The sequence below is a fragment of the Pteronotus mesoamericanus genome, unplaced genomic scaffold, assembly GCF_021234165.1.
Source record: "Pteronotus mesoamericanus isolate MK-2021 breed Mesoamerican mustached bat unplaced genomic scaffold, CSHL_Meso_final contig_78, whole genome shotgun sequence".
NCBI lineage: Eukaryota > Metazoa > Chordata > Mammalia > Chiroptera > Mormoopidae > Pteronotus > Pteronotus mesoamericanus.
The window spans coordinates 19343611-19364441 of record NW_026555258.1 but is presented as its reverse complement, the minus strand read 5'-3'; the positions used below and the strand labels follow the sequence as shown (position 1 = coordinate 19364441).

Sequence of the window (20831 nt, the reverse complement as noted above, 5' to 3'; positions counted from 1 at the left end):
TGCATTACACTAATCCCATCATAACTATAGTTGATGCTTATATATTTGGCCATATCCTAAGTTAGATTGCAAAAACAGACACTTATATTTTCACTCTATTGATAATCAAAAAATAACTATGAAATAGTGGATGAAAGAATAAACAAATGCCTTAATTTTCACTGGCTATATGTCCAACATGCAGAACAAACTAATGAATTCTAGTCCCAACATTGTTGTTAACAGTAACTCCTGCAATTGGGAATGAAAGTTCTTATAAATATCATGTTTAAACTTGTTTCACCAAATCTATATTGAGGTGCTATGTTAGAGATTTTTAGTTACTCTATTTGATGATATGATGGAAACGTTCACTAAGAAGAAAAAATAAAACAATGACAAATGTATAACTGGGAAAAGTATTCTGCCATAACTAAGCCTTCTTATTTATACTGTAATATCAAATCAATCATATTTAGTATGTCTCATTTATTTTAAGTATTTACTTAGGCTTCATAGACTGATATTCTAGAATGAAAAAAATGTTGGCTCAAGTAACATTTAGGCTATTTCTTACAGTTTAGCCAAATCACAGAAGAACCAGGGGGTCAAGAAAGAACTTAATCTCAGATTTATACTCACAAGAGTTTTTCCACCCACATACATGCTTTAGTTATTAAACATGGACACAAATCATTTTGAAATGGATCCATAGGGACGCTACATCAAATTGTGAAAGGGTGTGCACAGGAGTTGCAGAGCAGCAGACTGAATCCAGACTACAAAGAACAATAGAACGAACTTGCCAAAGACCAAACAAATTTCTAGTAATGCCAAATTCCATCACCCATCGTATAAACACATAAGGAATAAAGAAAATCTGGATAGCAAAATTAATCAGAATCCAAATAAAAATCAAAGAGAGCTAACTGACATATTACTATTAAACAAGCTACTAGCTTACTCCAAAATACTGAAGTCACTATTAATACTGTTATGAATAAATTTATAAAATGATTTCAGTTGACATGTTCAATGGCTATACAGTATGACCAAGTGGTATTTGGCCCACAGTCAAAGGTGAGAATTTATTTCTGTGCCTTACATCAAGAGGTCAAAGGGAAAAGTAAGATAATCTCAAATGATATTTGGACACCAGTTTATGATTTTTATCAATGACAGAGGAAAAGAATAGAGAGGTACGTAATATGACAAAGAGAGCTATCATAAACGAATGGGCAAAATCATGTTTGAAGTATTCTCACTAAATTCAGGATCAAGGCAAGAATGCCCCATCACTTCTTGGTGGGAAGTCCAGGTAACAAAATGAGGCAAGAAACAGAAATAAGTGTCATAAAAAAATTACTCATATTTCAGATGGATAATCAAGAGAAAGGAAATGTAGAGAGGTGTTGAGAACACATTATATGCAAGGATAACTATGTTAGCTGCAGTTTTTCAGTAACAACTGACCAGCGATGGGAGATTCAAAAATTCAATTGTAGTATATCTACATGATAAGACATACTTAAAGGTAATTTTATAATTTTTGTTGCATGAAAAATTTTACTATTTAGTTATAAAAATAAGAATTATAGAAAATGCTTTTAGTATATATTTACATATAAAAACTCTATATATGTGTACACTCACACATACACAGAAAAGAGACAAAAACTGCAACTGTTACTATATTTTCCTGTTTTATCTAAAACTATTTATGGATATATTATTTTCATAATAAGAAATGAAGCAAAAATTATCTTTAGACAAATACCTGCAGATGGAAGTTAGTAAGACTCTTAATGAATTAAAGGTAGTTGCAGTTTCAAGATAAAAATTATAAAGATGGTTTAACCATACTGGGTCGTCAACAAGGATTGGATATCTACTTAATTAGCTTAACCAAAGTGGGGATATTTTAGAAGCATATAGGACTATCTCTCCAAAAAGCAGAAAGAAGAATTGGGCTTCAAGAGGGATTGGAATAGGAACAACCGAGCTGCAGAAACACAGTGGCTACCCCCCACCCGCCTTCCACCCGTTTCCTTCTCTCAATTTCTGTCTGCATGTCTTCATTCACTCCTTACATTGAAGAGATTTCTCTGCTTCTCTGTGCAGCCATAACTCTAAATGTCCTATCTACAGGTAAAAAACAAAACACACACACAAACCACCGCCCCCCCCATAAAATCTACCTTCTCAGAAGTCTTTGTATCTTAGTCCAGATTCCCAGGAGAACGAATATAAATGATCCATCTCAACCTCTGCATTACCACCTCAATCTAAACAACCCTCGTAGGTGGGCAGTAATTTAGGAAGAGAATGGGTGTTGTTCTCAGTGAAAGTGGTTGTTGATTGACATGGATTACAGCAGAGAAGAGCTACAAAGAAAAGTAAGGATTTAATGCTATGCTTAGACTTATGCAGTAGAGAAACTGTTTGGAAATTTATCATGTCAAATCGTCTTCCCAAAAAAGCATCAAATGCCAGGAAACCAGGAAACATGGTGTAGAGGTTGGGAGAATGCAAGTATAAAAATATTAATTTTTATGATTCAAAGCTGTTAAGAAAGAAATGATTTCTTTTTACCAAGTATTTTAAGAGTAATTATGAAGAAAATGTTTAGCAGGAGTTTAAAATATATGAAAAGACACAGAGAATCTAGTCACTATATTGCAAATATATGGACATCAGCAACAGTGCAACTCTACAACTGTTTTAAAAGCCAGACACATTTCAGATCAAATATACTCACACATGTGTCAAGGCTGAGGGGAGAGTTTAAGTTCATGAGCTTATCATGTATTTTATTTGTTACAGTTATTGTAAGTTTTTTTAAAAAACACATTTCATTCTGACATTTATTAGCATTCCAAAGAAATGAGATTTAGAGTTTTTCTTGTTTTTCTTTTCTTATTTTGTATTTTAGATTGTATGAATGACCATATCAATTACAACTGTAGAGCAAAAAATTCTGCATTTCATATATTTTAAACCTCAAATGAATAATGGTTGAGTATGCATAGATTACAATATTTATTATGCTTAAATTTTCAATCCATGACTCTAATAACATTTAGATATGTCATCATTCAAAGGTGTTGACTTTTAAAATTCCTTTGAATATAATAACAGTCTCTGGTGGATTAACAAATTCTTACAATTTAATACACTTGCATTTACAATAGTGATAGTGTTTCTTAAATATGTATCGGGTACTAAATAAATCTAGTTCATTACCTCAAGTACTTGAAGAAATATTTTTCTAAGCATTGATGACCATAGAGCTGATTGCTAAATTTTTTTTTTAACCTGACGAAACTACTAAAATGCTCATAAAAGTTTTTTTCTTTTGTGAAAAGGGATGGCTTATGGAGAAAAGAGGAATATTTTTGATGCAGGGGAACAATGAATATCCCAGATTAGGATAAATGGAATTAGGGTAGAAGACCAAGTTTTGTACTGAGGTTTGGCATATAAATTTATAAATTCAAGTTTATGTTGTCTGATATTTTGAGATAGGGACTATATGTACCTAGGACTAGAAAAATTCATTTTGCTTGAGTCATATTTTTTATTTAAATAAAGGGTGTGATGTTGAGTAATGACCTCAGATCAGAGGAATCTAAGAATTCAGAAACTAGATCAATGAGAGAACAGAGGGAGATGTGTTGCAAGTATTTAGAAGACATGATCTCCTACTGCTTCAGTGGCCTGGCATCTGCAATGATTGGTAGATACGTCTGTTAGGCTCCATGGGGTGGGGATGCTGGCAAATGTACTGCAGTACATCTGTAGTACTATAGATGCTGGGTAAAATGGCTTCGGAGAGGTAATTCCCCAGACTGGGTGGGGATAATGGAAGTGAGAGATGAGGGTGATCACTTGGGATTATCAGGTGCTTTAGAGAGTGTCCATTCAAACGGCGGTCCGAAATGAATTAGTCCTCTCTCTGTTCCACCTGGCCTTCTGCTTGATCATCCTCATACCCAGGTGCCCCTTGTGGCTGCCCTCTCTGCCTCATGTCTTTCCAGTAAACTTCATTGGTGAGTATGTATCAGGGGGTCTCGCATCTACTAGGTCTCTGACAATATAGCACAGAGGCAGTATTTCATGGCGGTTAAGAGTTTAGACTTTGACCTCTACTGTCTGGATTTGAATTCTAGTACCTTGACTTACCAGCAGTGTAACTTTGGTCAAGTTACTTATGTGCTTTGTGCCTCAGTTTCCTCATCTGTACTTTGGAAATAATAACAATAACCTAAGCAGGTTTTTCCATTGCAAGGATTGAATAAAGTCATATAAAGAAAGTGCCTACAGTGGTCCCTGATGCGTAATAATTACCCATTCCTCAGGAATAGCAAAAGGAACTTTTAACATGTTGCTAGAATACGTCTATGAAGTAGGCAAACCAATTACAATAAAACTCAACATTTCAGTCTGAGCTGTGAATTAAAACAAGTCATGACCTTGGTGGAGAATGACAGGATATGACAGGGGATTAGGGAAAATTGTGACTATAACCAATAATCATACATCTGTCCCTGAGCCAAGAAGGGGGTGATAATGTCCTGAGCAGAGGGACAGAACAAGAGCTTCTTGAACTTGTCCTGTTAGGAGGATGACATTACGGCAGAGCTTACAGGGCAGTGCTGACAGGAACATGGAGAGGGGATGCTATTAAGAACAGATGTCTGCAGATTCCTTCCAAGCTCACTGGATGGAGTTCTCTCCAGGGGTGTTGTGGGGCTTGCTTCCTCGATCAGGTTTGGGGGGAAAAAAGGTAGGGATGGATTCCTACCTGAGATTCTACTCAACATTTTCTATTTCTCCCATGAAAAAAAGGATGACTTATTATTCACCCCTCTTATAATCTATCGTTTAAAAGTCGAGAATTCACCAAATATTCCTTTGAGAAGATGTCATGACTCACCTCGTTTGAGTTAGAAATCAGGGAAGTACTATACTAAAATAAAAACACTAAATATATTAAGCATATAGCTTTTCAAGAACTCTAAAGTCACCGTGAATACGTTTTCTAGGTCTTGTAGCAAAGGGAAAGTCAAATAAGATTTGATCTCTGTCCTCAACAAGCAGAGGGGAAGCAGACGTCACCTAAACTGTAAGTGCTACAAAAGAGCTATGTACCACATTTCCTTGTAATTTCCTTATCTAATTCACTATTTCTCTACAGTATTTTTCCACACTTTGGGAAAATATCAAGCATGTGAATACAGGTTACTCTGCAAAGTTTCTGAAAGAAGTACATGGCTGGACTTCCGCCACTTCAGCCTCCTAAATTCTGACACCAGATCCTATGCCTTGAAACTACAGCGTCTGGCAGAAGTAATGCCTGCTCCAGCGTAGTTGGTAGGGTAATAGCATGCGTGTAATAATTTATAGTTTTAATTGAAACATGTCACCTAAAATGTCACATGGTGTGCTTGAGTATAATATTGTTATGTTACAGAATTACGTGCTTATGATTTTTTAATAAAAAATTATGTAATAAAAAAGGGGCGTTATTTGTGTCAGACCCTGTATAAGAGAAAAACAACATTACAAAAATGCAAAAAGTTAAAGGAAATAGGGGAAAAGGCACCAGTGCTTTTCCCTGTTTGTGAACTACCAGATGCTGGCCTACACGTGTGTTCTACGGAGGAGTAGCCATCTTTCTCAGGTGCCATGTCCAGTATGCACACAGTCACTCCCTAGCCCTGGGGCTGTCCTGCTTAGTGGGCGGTGAATTCCAGCTACTTCCCCTGCTTCTCCTTCACCCATCGGAAAGTCATGCATCCTTGCTTTGCCAGACATTGGTGGCAGAGACTGTTCTTTGAGGCCGCCTTTCTGCCTGTGACAAGCAGACACTGTTGATGCCCCCAACCCTCATATCATAGCATCTGCGTCCCTTTGTCTAAGAGATTTTTTTGGAGCCTAGAGAACAGTCTGTCCACTTGCAGGGGAGGCGGATGTGACAGAGAATTAAGTCTTCCAGAAAGCAACCCTCAACAGTGATTGATGGGAGTTGGTCTCTAAATAATCCTAAATCCCTCTGAGTTGTGACAATCCTAAAGCTTGAATTCTAGACTGGTTCACCGTCTCCGCAGTGGCATTAAACACATTATCTTTTCTGCTGTTGGTTCCCTCCCGTGTCTCATGTCCCCACTGTCCTATCAATGCTTACTAGGATCATCTTCCAAATGAGCTACTTGTACTTGAATCCCCATCTCAGGTTCTGCCTCTGGCAGAACCCGAACTGAGACAATGGCCCTGTCTCTGGCTGACTTTGTCTCCATTAAATAGACACGGGCAAATCAAAGCTTCCACCCAAATAAATGCCAACAAGTATGGAGAGCTGGTCTCGCGACGCAGCTGCTGGAGGCAGGACATGCTCCTTGAGGTTCAGGAGGGCTTTGCCTTCCTGAACACTGCTCTTCCCAGAGATCCCAAGGTTGGCTCTGTCTCTGTCTCTTGCTCCCCAGACATCTGCTGGCATAAACCAGAGGAGGGTGCCAGGTGGGGAGTGTGGTGATTGGCTTTGTAGGGCCTGTTCTGTGCAGTATCCATGACCTTGGAGGGAATGCGCAATCTCAATTGGCGTCTCTCTTTAAAATGTTCATGACTCAGTGTCTCTCAGTTTAAGCCTTGGGTCCTGGTGCCAAATCTGGGACAACAGAGGAAGCCTCACATAACATCCCGATTGCAGGTAAGTATTTAAAGTGCATATTTTTACTACTGATTAGATACAAATAGCCTAAACTGTGGTATCTTTATTGCTAGGAAATTCCTACAATAACTGCCTGAAATCATCAGGAGCAATGATTAAAAGCCAAGCATGCATATTTTGATGGAAACAGGGACAAAAAAAGAGAAAAATCTTGGGTGAAAACAGTACTGTAAAAAACATAAGCAAACAAATATTGTTTAATTTCTTTCAAAGTCAATTTTAGATTCATCTGGACAGGTAATGTCTAGAACATAGGATTAAAATGAGGCCTTATTTGCTGACAGGACTCAACTGGTATAAGTCAAAATGAGTGAGTCAAATTGAAAGAGATGCTGTTATCAAAATACACTGTCAAATAACACATCTGAGGGTGCCTGAACCCTCTCTATCAACAACAGCCAGCAAACAGACTGCCTTTTACTGCCGAGGACATAAATCACACTGAAGTATGAAGCTTGAGCCCTGGGTGGTGTGGCTCAGTTGGTCGGGAGTCATCCCATAAACTGAAAGATCATGGGTTTGATTCCCAGTCAGGGCACATGCCTGGGTTGTGGGTTGGGTTACAGGGAGCAGCCGACTGATGTTTCTGTCGCATTAATGTTTCTCTCCCTCTCTCCCCCCTTCCCTTCCTCTCTCTCTAAAATCAATAAGCACGTCCTCGGGTAAGGATGAAAAACAATGAAGCTTTAATGCTAAAGAAGAGTTACAGAAATTGGTCCTTTGAGGCAATTATTTCATTTACGTGTGATAACATTAATGGGTTAGGGAATATCCTTCTTCCCCGGAATGTTCCTTGATGAGAATTACTAGGGAGAGCAAGAGAGACAGAGACAGACAAAACAGCGAGTGCCTCAGTGTCCCTCTCTGTGTGACAAGCCAAAGGAAACCATGTTCTCCTGCCTCTCAGCCAGGCGACAGAGCCAGTTATTTCCACCACTAGCAGCCACAGCACCCCCTCTGTGCCTCCTCTTGGCCAACGGTCCAAGTTCCTCTCCTCAGCAAAGACCCACAGGGAGCCTGACAAGCAATGAAACAACCATTATGACCTGTGCGCAGTTGTTTTTTTTTTTTTTTTTTTTTTTTAATGTGACTGGATTCTCAATATCCAGTGTGACACTAGGAGAGAGGAGGGGACCGTTGGGGTGAGTACCAGGGTCTGGTGGTTCAGTGTTTTCAACCCAGCACAATTCTCCACTTCCTGGAGGACTCAATGTTATAGCACTTGGTGTGTGATTTAAAAAAAAAAAAAAAAGAAAGAAATTGTTTCATTTCAACTTCCTGATAATACACTAAAGCAAGGGCCCCCAGCTCCCAGGCCACAGACCTGTAACTGTCCATGGCCCGTTAGGACCTGGGCAGGACGGCAGGGGGTGAGCAGTAGGCCAACAAGCCAAGCTTTATCTGTATTTACAGCCGCTCCCCATCGCTTGCATAACTGCTTGCGCTCCGCCTCCTGTTGGATCAGCAGCAGCATTAGCTTCTCACAGAAGCAGGAAGCCCACTGTGAACTGTACACACCAGGGATCTAGGCTGCCCTCCTTATGAGCATCTAGTGCCTGATGATCTGAGGGGGAGCGGAAGGGGGTGATACCAACTCTGGGGAGTGGCTGCAAATACAGATTATCCTTAGCAGGGGTCTGACCGCACAGAGACCATAACAAATCAATTGCTTGCAGGCTCATATCAAAGCCCTTTCAGTGAGTAGCAAGTGACAATTAAGCTGCATCTGGCGGCTGGCTGTAAGGCCACCCTCCTCCCCCTGTGCAGTCCGTGGAAAAACTATCTTCCATGAAACTTGTTCCCTGGTGCCAAAAAGGTTGGGAACAGCTGAACTAAAACATCATCATATTTTCTAAAGCAGAGCTGTACTGAGGAACAGAATGCAAAATTTCTCAAGAATATTTAAGATAAAACCTGAGATGTAAAAGGGTTGTCTGAGGAGCAGTCACTTCAGGTTATGCCTTGAGATATCCAGGTAGAGAGTAATATTTCACTTCCTAGTAAGCAAGTCATGTCTATTATAACTAACATTTCAAAGGCAGAAGAAATGGGTATATTTAAATAGGTAAATATACTATGGATAGATGACTACTGTTCATATTTTGAAAATTTTCTTCCCTGGTGAATTGCACACATATTATGAAATCGGACTTCAATGGATAGAGTTTTACATACTGATGGTAAACACACACAGAGTTTCAGCTCATTTAGCTTGATATTTGGACAATTTACTATGGCATTAAATAGTTTTCAAAATATGATGACTACAATATATTTCGGTGCGCGTATGTTTTTATTTTATTAAGGCTGGAACTTGTGGTTGCTGCCTCTGGTTTCTGTGTCGAGTTGCCCTCTGGCCCCCCTCCGTCCTCTGGCTTCCCTGCCCTTCCTTTCCGCACCCCCCCCCCTGCAGGGGGCGGGGGGCTCCCTCAGCACCTCCCTCGCCCCCTCTCGTGGCCCTCAGCTGCCCCAGAGAGCCCGAGTTTTGCAGAGTCAGGCTCCAGTGTGCTTAGCGCTGCCTACTCCTGGGAAGGCAAATCACTTTACTTTAGAGATGCAGGATGAGGAAGCTGGATGATAAAAGCCACATTCTTCATTACCAATACCATCTTTGCAATGTAAAAAAGCCTTGTATTTTGCATTAGCAACCAGTGTATCCTACAACCAGGTAGAGTAGGATGGGAATTATACAATGAAGGTTATTGGGAGCAGGAATTAAAATAGTGAGTTGAACTCATATACCTCAAAATATATTTTATACACTTGAGCAATAACTTACAACCTGAAAAATATCCAACTTGGACTTTGCTTAGTAAAGGACAAATTTACTAAGTAAATTAATCTTACTTAGCAAATGAACCAATCATGTAATAAGTCCAACCAAAAACTTTCTTTAAAATATTTCTATTAAGCTTATAGGAAGTGATTTTTCTTTAATTTTGAATGACATCTATCACATGGAACAAGGCGGCTATCACTAATTCAGCAGAGGTAGTAATTATCCTTAAGTTCATCTCTTCCACATGTACTTGAGCTATGAAAGAAATGTGCTCTGAATCTGAAAAATCTCTGTTGCTTAACTCTTTACGCAAATAAAACAACTGCTTGAAAGACTTTCTGAGAAACACAAGATAGCAAAGAAGATAAATTCTTTCCAAATCGTTTCATGAAGATTAATAAGAAAATGCACTTACTGGCATGTTACAGATTTCACCTTCCCCCACTATCATTCACTCCGAGGGAAATACTGTAACAAAGCATGTTACAAATGACAGCAGCTTGCACCGAGCTTTCTGCCCACAACTGGCCTCCAAACCCAGAGCAGGTGACTGCATACAAGCAGACTCTACTCCAGAAAGCCATTCTTCATATGGCCTGGGAAGATTTAGAGAACAATCTTAAAAATCTATGACAGGTCTTGGGTGGGGAAAAGGGAGAGAAGGGATCCAGCAAAAAAGGAAAAAGGGCTCAAAGACATGGACAACAGTGTGGTGATTCCAGGGAGGGGGGAGAGGGACGGAATATAAGGGGTACAAACTGTTATGGAAAAAATACAACAAAAAATAAATTTAAAAAGGCATTAAAAAAAAATCTATGGGAGAGGCAGAGACAATAGAGAAGAGGAAATTCCTTTTGCTGCAGAGGTCTCTTACCCTGACAGCTTACTCAGGAAAAGCCAAAGAAGAACCAGGTTTTCCTGAGAAATATTCCTGTGGGTTTGCTTGATGAACAATAAAATACTGATTTTACTTTGTAGTGAGAATTCTGCCCATCACTCCCTGTAGACTCTTGTATTTAGGAGTGAGAGCCATTTTATGTGGAAGCTTCTGACTTCTGAGGAACTAACATAGGGAATTTCTGTTGCCAAGTTTAAACGGATTGCTCTGGAACTTTGGTAGTTTTTACCAAAGAAGTATAATGTAGCACAAAGGCCTGACCCTGCCATCTGAGCTGGCCCAGGCCAGTGCCCTTCATGGAAGAAATGAAGTGAGGTTTCTAGACGTTTCCTGGGCCAGACAGACGCTCTTCCTGGCACGCTGGTATGGCAAAGACCACGCCTCACTTCCGGAGCCTTGAACCTCCTCTTTTTCTTTAGCAACAAGGCTCCATGAAACTAAAGGTGGGCATGAGACCAAGTTTTCCCCAATAAGATCTACACGGAAGTATTGTGGGGTTGCCACAGAGTCTCCTTAAGCAGAGACGTGACTGTCTTGGCCCTTCCCTCCTTCCTGGGGTCTGGAATAAGCCCAGATGGGAGGAGCTCCAACAGCCACCTTCGACGATGAGGAGGCCTGAAGACAGCAGAGCAGAGAGCTGAAAGGGAGGAATCTGGGCCCCTGAAGACATCACAGGGCCGCCATATTAGCTCTGCTACTCAAGACTTAATTTGAAAGAGAAATAAATATTTATTGTGTTTAAGCCAGAGGTACTTTAGATTTTGCTGCTACATACAGCTATACCTAACCCTAGCTAATTTGTTGGTTAAAAAGGAAGCTCAGAAGACAAACTAGAAGGAATTATACCATCTCAGGCTCTGCCAATGATTGCTCCATGTTAGACTGTGGAATTAGCAATCAAGGACCATATAATGAAGGTCCAAGTGCCAGGTGGGAATGTTGATGAATTGAGAGAAATCGTGGCCAGGATTGCTACATATTCCAATGCATGGAGTAAGCCCAACACTCAGAGGTTTAAAAAATGCTATCTCCAGATGTTAAAATGTCTGTCAACACTTAAAAATATATTTGAGTATACATATATATTTCAGAACACAAACACACACATATATATGATTGATATATATACATACACACATATGTGAGGAGCCAACTGAAATGAAGCCATGGGATGAAAATGGCCCTAAAGCCATGGTTTTCTGTCCTCTGGGTGAGACTAATTGGCTTTCTATCTTAGGTAACACTTTTGTAGCTCTGGAAATGGAATCCCCTACTTCTCCCTGGCTTTTGATACTCAACACAAGGACGTAATATAGTAAAAACTGGGTGAGGACGGAAAGGAGGGGAGGGGAGGAGAAAGACCAGCTGACAAGACAGAAGACTGGGGTCACTCTGTCGCTGGCATTTACTCAGCCCTGTGGTTAGCATTTAGCTACCTAACCTCTCCTAGTACCTATGCCTTCTCTGTAAATCTGATTCTGTGAAATCATAATATACACGTGCTTTGTAACTTATAGATCTCTTCACAAATTAAAGGTCTATCTGGTCAAGAATAAACACATTTAATAATTGTACATCATGGTCACTGTTAAGAGAAATCCTCTCTGAGCACAATTGTACAACAAGGACTGTGGGGTGACTTTCTTATTGGCTCACAGAAGTGGGGTAGGACAGAGCAGTCTGTCCTCTCTCTGTGTCTAAACAGTCACAGCCTTTGACCAAATATTCTCATGGTGCATGTCAACCAAATGTAAGATACTGGTGGCCAACAGTAAGTGCCTTTAAGAGTAATAGCAGGTGTACATTCTTATCACATACCACAGAGTCCTATATGTTGGGGATTACAAAACTAATAAAATGTATGCAAATGCTAGACTAAGAAAAAATTTGTATTCAATATTTGAGAATTATTTGCCAGTGCACGATCGTGTGTCCCCAACCCCAACCCCAACCCCAACCCATTTCTCCAAACAGTGAATTTAAATATCATTTTTGCCTGGGAAATACACATAAGGTCCAGGTCTGTTTCTATTTTATGCACTGATGATTCATTCATTCATTCACACTTCTGAAGTTCTGATGCGATTACAAAAGGAGTTTCTACATAAGACCAAAGCAAGATAGGAATTATTTAAAAGTTTAAGATGCACAAAAGAGAGCGCATTTCCAGAGATACCTTTAAAAATACATATTTTCAGCATCAAAAAAGAACTTAGCTTCCATAACAGTAAGCAATTCTTGACATCTGAATCACGCTCCAAGTTTGGAACAGCTGAATCCACTGCACATTGTATGGCTCCCTCAACCCTTCCCTACAGAACAGAACACAAACTTTCCTTCTTCCTTCAGCATTTGGGCCATCAAAAAGACCAGTGCAAAAGCTATTGCCAGTTTACTGTGTGCAAACAAAATGGTGTTCATTTTGTTCATCAGGGTTTTAACCTAGTGGCATCTCACACATTTCCGGTTTTTATTATAAAACTTCAAAGCAGATCCTTTTGTCCAATGAGGCTATGGGAGCAGATTACTGTCCAGATAAACGCATGAACATGAACCAGTGTGGGCATATACAACGATGCTCTTTCCCTGAAGCTAGGAAGAGCCTTTGCCTATTTCTTCCCAGTCCCCTGGCCATCTACAGCTAAGAGTTTTGGTGGGACAGCATATTCCCCACCAGAGGATCCTATTTCTGGAACTCTGGAACAATGAAGAAAGCAGAAATTTCTTTTCAAAGGAAGCTTCAGGCTTTGTTTGTTTAACAGATATTTAGCCAAAGTGAAGTGGGACTGTGGAGCTCTGATTTTATTTTGATGTGAAAGGCTTAGGAAATGGAGACTGTTGTATTCTCCAATGGGCCCAATGTCAAACGTGCAGTCTAAGAAGGACAATTTATAAATACACAGTGGAACAGACACCTGGACGAAAGGTCATTACAAAACACTCATTCCCTGGAGAGGAAAAGCTGAAGAACTTTCTGTTAATTTTGTAAAAGTGTTTCACGTAACTAAGTCCAGGTGGTAAATCTTTTCCCCATTCTATTGATTGTGACTCTGGAGAAATCTGTGCTGACTACAGATTTTACTGCTTTAGTCTTTGTACTCTTTGGTGAGTTTGGGGGTGGAGGCGTCTAAAAAGAAAAAGTTTACATTGCAATTCATTTCTTGAAATAAAATGTCATGTTGTATCCACACATATATTTCCCATCAAGTTGTACAATTCAGGCAATAAATAAAAAAAAAAATAAAGCAACAAAGTTATCCTTTTTGTTTAGTCTCTCTTACATGCTGAAAGATAACAGCAAATTTCTCAGTAGTAAAGGAAATTCTACACCTTGAGATTTTACATAAGAGGAGTAAGATGTCTGAATTGTGAGGGGTAATGTATACCTGGCACGAGTGTGTCTATGTATATTTTTATGTGCTTATGTATTTATCTGCTTGTGTTTGTGTCTTAGTGTAGTTGTGTGGACATTCAGTGTCAAACTGAAAAGATCTGAAACACTAATTTTTCTGGGGAAAGTAATTCATAACCTCAAAAGTATCCCTATGATTTTCAATTTCACATAAAGGCCAGGTTGCAATCAGTTCCAATATTACCATTCTGCACACACGTGGAAATCTGATGGACTGCCTCACTTTCAAGGTACACGGGTTTCATATCCAACCAAAACCATATAGCTTACCACTTTCAAACTAATTCTGTGAAGATAACATGCCTGATCCCCATGTTAAAATCCATATTCAGACCTCCACCAATGTCTTCTCTAAACATTAGTCATCTTCTATCAATTTTCTCCAAGTGTATTTTAATTATTCCTAAGAATGGTCAACAGAGGTTTGGAAAAGTTATAAAAAAGACATGTTGGCTTCCAGGTTAGACAGGAACTGAGTCCAGCTGACCCTCTCCTGCATTATAACCAACCAAAATGAGAAAAGAAAAATAAAATCAAGGGAAAGTTCAGTTAACACAAACTTTTGACAAGTCTTCACTTGTTCGATTACAAAGGCATTCAAACTGAAGAAAGGCACTGGGAACCCTGTTAGCAACCATTTTCCAAGACAGGATGTAGTATTTGGAAGGAGAAAGCGGAAGACTGAGGAGGTCTTGAGGTGAGCGACGCATACTCGACTCGTTACCCGCTGAACTATTTCGGACCAACAGTACTCGGAGGTCCCATAAACCTGGCCAAGCCAAACAAAGGAGCTAGTACTGTGTTGGCCAAACTAGGTTTATCCGAATGATGTTTAGTTTTTTCTGAATGATGGCTCTGGTAGTGCTTAGTTATCTTTAACTTCATTCAAAACAATTTTGTTAGACTGTATTTGTGATAGCTGTCGTATCAGTGTGCATTTAAAAAAACTTATGGAAAGTGGTGAATTTTTGTGCAGCCATTTTAATACTGAAGATGGAAGAAGATACGCAACATTTTTAGCATGTTATGCTTTGTGATTTCACGAAAGGTAAAAATACAACTGAAACGCAAAAAAAGATTTGTGCAGTGTGTGGAGAAGGTGCTGTGACGGATCGAACATGTCAAAAGCGTTTTGCGAAGTTTCTTGGTACTATTGACATTTTGGCCAAATAATTCTTTGATGTGGTGCTGTCTTATGTGCTGGAAGATGTTTGGCAGCACCCCTGGCCTCTGTCCAGTAGAAACCAATAGCGGGAGATGGCCGATATACTCAAAATGTCCAAATCAATAAAGTTACTGCTGAAAATGAAAAATGTGTCTTTTATTTTACGGAAACAACTAAATGGACTTCTTGGCCAACCCAATATATAGCACGTTTTCCCTGATGCAAAGAGGTTCTTCTGATGGAGTGGGCAGTGGCATCAGGAAGAAGGCCAGCCACTGGGACCTCATGAGTACTTGGAATGGAAGCCTACAGAGAACTGCTTCTGCAAAGCTGAACCCTGCCTGGTGCAACTACTTCAAAAAAGAGAGAGCATATTTCAGGAGTTATTCCATCTCTTAAAGGCAAAAGTCTTTCAAACCTCATAAGAGATCAAACAACACAAAATAAAAAATATCAGAGTCAATAAATTGATAAAATGATAGATGCTATCATAAACAAATTTAAAAGTGAAGTGCCAAGAAAAAATATTTGCCTCGTACACATCGGTAGATGATTAGTATCACAAAGATTTAAAGGCCACTCGCACCCTGGCTGGTGTGGCTCAGTGGATTTAGTGTCAGCCTGGGGACCAAAGGGTCGCAGATTCAATTCCCAGTCAGGGCACAGGCCTGGGTTGCAGGCTGGGTCTCCAGGTCGGGGCATGTGAGAGGCAACAGCACATCTATGTTTCTCTCCCTCTCTTTCTCCCTTCCTTCCCACCTCTCTAAGAAGAAATAAATAAAAGCTTTTAAAAAATAAAGAGCATTTGCAAATCAATAAGAAAAAGAATGACATTCAAATGAAAAATGGATAATAATTTCAAAATATTTTAATTAACATTCAAAAAGAAGAGCTCTATATGGCCAATAATATGTGAAAAAGGCATTCAGCCTTACTAAAAAAATGCAATTTAAAATATGACTTAATTTTTCATATAAGGTTGGGGAGACATATTCAAATAATGCTAACTTGTGTTGGTTATATCTTAGGTACTGATCCTAGAAGTACAATTTGGTACCAATTTTCTGCAGAGCAACTTGGCACATTTATCAAGCCCTTAAGAAATAGGCATAATCTCTGATGCCATAATACCTACCACTTCGGAAATCTGCATTAAGGAAATTATTAGAGATATGGGCAAAGATTTAGTCACACAATGTTGTTTGTAACAGCCTAAATATATAATAATTGGTAATTACATGAGAAAAATAAAGACACATTCTACAGGGGAATTTTGTGTGACTATGGAAAAATGATAAAATATCTCTTATTATGGAAAGAAGACTGAAAATATGGTGAAATAGCACTGGCTGGTGTGCTCAGTGGACCAAGTGCCAGCCTGCAAACCAAAAGGTCACCAGTTGGATTCCCAGTCAGGGCACATACATGGGTACAGGCCAGGTCCCCAGTTGGGCATATGTGAGAGGTAGCCAATAGATGTATCTCTCGCACATCGATGTTTCTCTCCCTCTTTCTCCCTCCCTTTCCCTTTCTCTAAAAATAAATAAATAAAATCTTTAAAAAAATAAAAGAAAATATGGTGGAATAGAAATTCAAGTTACAAAAGAGAATGCATAGTGCAACCCTTTTTTGGATAAATATTATTTATGCACAATAGGTGTGTATGTACAAAAAACATACCTATTAACTAGACAACCAAAAAAAGGGTATGTACCAAAATATTACAGTGTATGCCCGGAAACTTTTTCTGATTTTTTATATACAATAAACTTCAGTAAAATAAAATGGACTTACAAAGAAAAAAGAAAAAAAATGAACCACAGGCTTCAACAAGAATCCAGATGCAGGAGATATAGTAAAAAAAAAAAAATCAATGTGTCTATACAACAAGAATAATCGTTTAAAATTTAATTCGAAAAGATGCCATTCATAATAGCAGTACTGAATAGAATATATTTAGGTCTAAATTTGGAAAACATATGCAGGACTTATAACTAGAAATCTGTAACTTTACTGACAGGTATAAAAATGACTGGTCATAAGTAAACATACAATATTTTTGACTTGGAAAGACTACAATTATAGAATGTAAATAACCCCCAACTTAAGTCAACATTTTCTATATTGAAATAAAAACCCTGGCAGGTTTCCTTTGGAATAGTGAAAATGAATTAAAAATTCATATTAAGTAATAAATTCCTGGGTTGATTTTTAAAAAATAGATTAAAAAAATGAAAGAGAATTTTCACTACCAGATATTTAAATATACTGTAAAGTTATGATAATTAAATCATATTTGCAAAGTTTAATAATAGGAAATAGGAATACCCTATTATTCAGGATAATAAAAAATTAATAGAAAGCTAGGAGGAAATCAAATACCCATAAGTAGTTAGAGTATGATAAAAGTGTCCTTCAATTAAATTGGAAAAGAATGAATGGCTATTAAGCAAATGGTGCTGAGCAACCGGTTAACTATTTATTAAAAAAATAAAATTAGACATTTTTGTCATACCATACACTAAAATCAGTTCCAGATGACTGAAACTGTTAAATAGAAAACTATGTCTCCAACTTGGGAAATGGGAATGCCATTCTAAGAATATAAGCGAATATGGGATCTGAAGAGCAAAGTTTGATAGATTTAAGTATATAAAAACTCAAATCATCTAACAACACAGCAATGAAGCAAAGTGAAAGGCAGTGAACTGGAAAAAAGCCTGTACTTCATATACAAAAGAAGAGTTACCAGTCTTATTATATAAACATCTTTTATAAATCACTAAGGAAAAACAAAAAACAAAAAACAGAAACATGTGCCATCATTGCAAAATGAGCAAAACTCAGGAGCAGGAAAAATACAAATGCCCTCTAATGCACTGGAAATGTATTGGAAAATGTTCATCCTCAATAAAACTAAAAAAAAATTGAACTTGCAAAATGGTACCTCTATTCATCTAGCAAATGAGCAGATATTAAAAATAAAAGTACATATTATATCGGTGACCATGTGGCAAACTTACTGTTGTGATATTTTGCTGGTGGGAATGTAAATTCTACAGCCTTCCAAGGGAGAATGGACAGTATGAATGAGAAATTCATAAATGTTCATATCCTTTAATTAAGAAACTTTATAGAAATTCTTCCTAAAGAAGTAATCAAAGAGGTCCAAAAGTATTTGTATCTATTGTAACTTAATAAAAAAATCTGGGTCAAACAATAGGTGACAGCTAAAATAAATTATGACGTAGGGATTCAATGGAATAGCCTGAAACTAATATACATATACATTATCTGTATTAGATATATATTCAATAGTATAATGCAGATCATTTCATGATATGACAAGTGAAAAATGCAGGCTACAACACAGCAAGACACCCGTTTGGTTAAAAGTATGTACAGATGTGCATACCGGGCAAATGTTCAACAGTAAGTAAACAATGGCTTTTTACGAGTGATGGGATTATAGGGTTTTTCCTTTTTCTCTTTTCCTTTTCATTATTTCCATAAACATTGGCTTGATGTTCTGTGTCAGACATTTCTACATGTTCCAAATTTTAACTGAGTATGTTATTTTGTAATCAGAAAAAGTTAAGTTTTGTAAAAGTCCATCATCTGAAACTGACTTCCTCTTTCAGATGCTAAAATCTAGTAATGGATTCAGAGGGCATGCAATGAAATGCATATTGAAAACATAAAATACCTTGTAAGAGAACTGGGGAAATAGGTCACTCCACTTCTTATTTTTACAGATACTTCATAACACACACTCACCTGTTTCAGGTTGGGCACCGGCTGTTATTACTAGTGTGAATGTGGATAGCATCTTAAAGACACCTTCCTAAAGGGGCCCGTCTCAAAGATGACCTTTTAAAGAGCCTGACATCGAGGTACGCGTTTAAAAATCCATTATCCCATGGGACACTCACAACAAAAGGATGGTAGTGTGGCTGATTTTGTGCATGGGAACACTAGATTTGGGGAGATTGTGGCTAGCCCAAGGTGAAACGCCGGGTTAGAACTGGGCAGGCGGCAGTGGGCTGACGGGCCCAGGAGGTGGGGAGCGGGAGAACGAGGGCCGGGATCCGGTGGGGCGGGTGCCTTACCGCAGCTTGTTGGAAGGCGCCCTTGGTGTAGGTGCCGCCGCCGCGGTACGTGATGGCCGGGATCTCGCGGCTGAGCAGTGCGCACTTGTGCTGGTGCGCGCGGCGGGAGGAGATATAGTCGACGCGCGGCACCACGTTGTTTTTGGACGAGAAGGTCACGATGGCCACGCGTGTGGCCGTGGGCACCACGGGGAAGTCGGACAGCAGCTTGCGGACGAACTTGAGCTCGCTGAGGAAGTTGGCTTGGCCCACGCTGGACGACTCGTCCACCAGGAAGACGAGCTCTAGGCGCTCGCTGAGCTCCCGCAGCCGCCGCACGCGCCGCCGGAACGCCTGGCCCAGCCGCTCTACTTTGCTCTCCGGCGCCTCCTCGCTGGGCGCAGGCGGCGCGGGCAGCCTCCCCGGGGCCCCCGGTGCGGCCTCAGGGAAGAGGCGGAAGCTGAAATTGCGCGACGGGGACATCTGCTGAAAGGTCGCCGAGCCCGAAACAAGCGCCAGACTCCAGCAACAAAAGGCCAGGCGCGGCCACATTGCGCTGGAGACGGAGCGGCCGCCCCGGGGCGCAGGCGGCGGCCGGGCTCGTGGAGGGGCGTGCGCGGCGCGCGGCGAGGGTCTCCGACCGTGAGCCTCAACGCCCTTTTATCTGACACTGGGGACACAATCCAGACTCCTCCGGCAGCGCGGGGACTCGGGAGGGAACGGCGCGCGCTCTCTGCCCCCCTCTCTCTCTCCTTTTTTTTTTTCTTCCCTCTCTCCACCTCCTTTCTCTCCCTGAAGACTATAAAATGTTTGAAGGAAAGGGGGCAGTCAAGAAAATCTCCCGCTTCCCTCCTCTCCCTGCTCGTTCTGTCTCTCCCCTTCCCTCTGCTCTCTCCCGCCTCTATCTCTCTCCTCCCCCTCTCGTTCTTCTCCCGGGATCAGGCCAAAGACTCGGAGATTCCACGATACCAGAACCCCGCGTCTGTCAGGCTGTCAACATTCCCGCAGCAAGCGCACCAGCGCCCAAGGCGTGATTGATCCCATATGTCTGGCCGGAGCTGCAGAGGAATTCACTGGAGATGGATCCAGATACCGAGAGTGCCACAGTAATTGGAAACACTTTGTAGAGGAAAACACACACATGGACTGGCCAGGGAATTGAAAGCATCCTTTGAAAACTGCTCACCTTTTGCGTCTCATTTTCCTCCTTTGGTGCCCCAAAGCCTTCACCAAGTAAATGATTATTTGACTTTCCCGGTGGGGATTTCTGGCCCACGCATGATGTGTATGAGTGTGTAGACTCTTGGGGGCACCCTCAGATCACACCATATGTGCGGTGTATCTGCCCCATAAAGATGATGTGATGTGGTGCTTCAGTCATGCATTTACTTCTTAATCCGCTTTTTCACTCAACACATAAGTTTTTAAAATTTATTTGGGTGGCCTTGGTTGATAGAATCATATAGGTTTTATGTGTACATTTCTATAATTCATGACTTGTATACTGCATGTGTGCCCACCACCCAAAGTCAACAAATATTTTTGAGTGCCTATTACGTGCCAGGACACTGGGAATAGAAGGAAGAACAAAAGGTGACATGGATCTTGTCCCCACAGAACTTACAGGATGAGTGAGGAGGCCATCAGCCAGATATGCCACAAGTAATATACATATCATCACAGCTGACTGTGCTAAGTGCTGTGAAGGAGATCTTAGGTACACAGAATTGACCTTGAAGAAGCCAGGGAAGCCTTCTCTGAGGATATGAAATTTTTGCTG

The 20831-nt window shown here is 40.1% G+C and overlaps 1 protein-coding gene across 1 annotated transcript in view; it reads right to left on the bottom strand.

Moving 5' to 3' along the window:
• The window catches only part of SVEP1 (sushi, von Willebrand factor type A, EGF and pentraxin domain containing 1), a 159165-nt gene extending 139017 nt beyond the window's left edge, over positions 1-20148 (bottom strand). Inside the window, exon 1 of the mRNA XM_054584536.1 lies at positions 19073-20148. Coding sequence (XP_054440511.1) covers positions 19073-19603 — 531 coding nt within the window. The 5' untranslated portion in view covers positions 19604-20148. The remainder of the gene's footprint in view (positions 1-19072) is intronic.
• Positions 20149-20831: the final 683 nt, after the last annotated feature.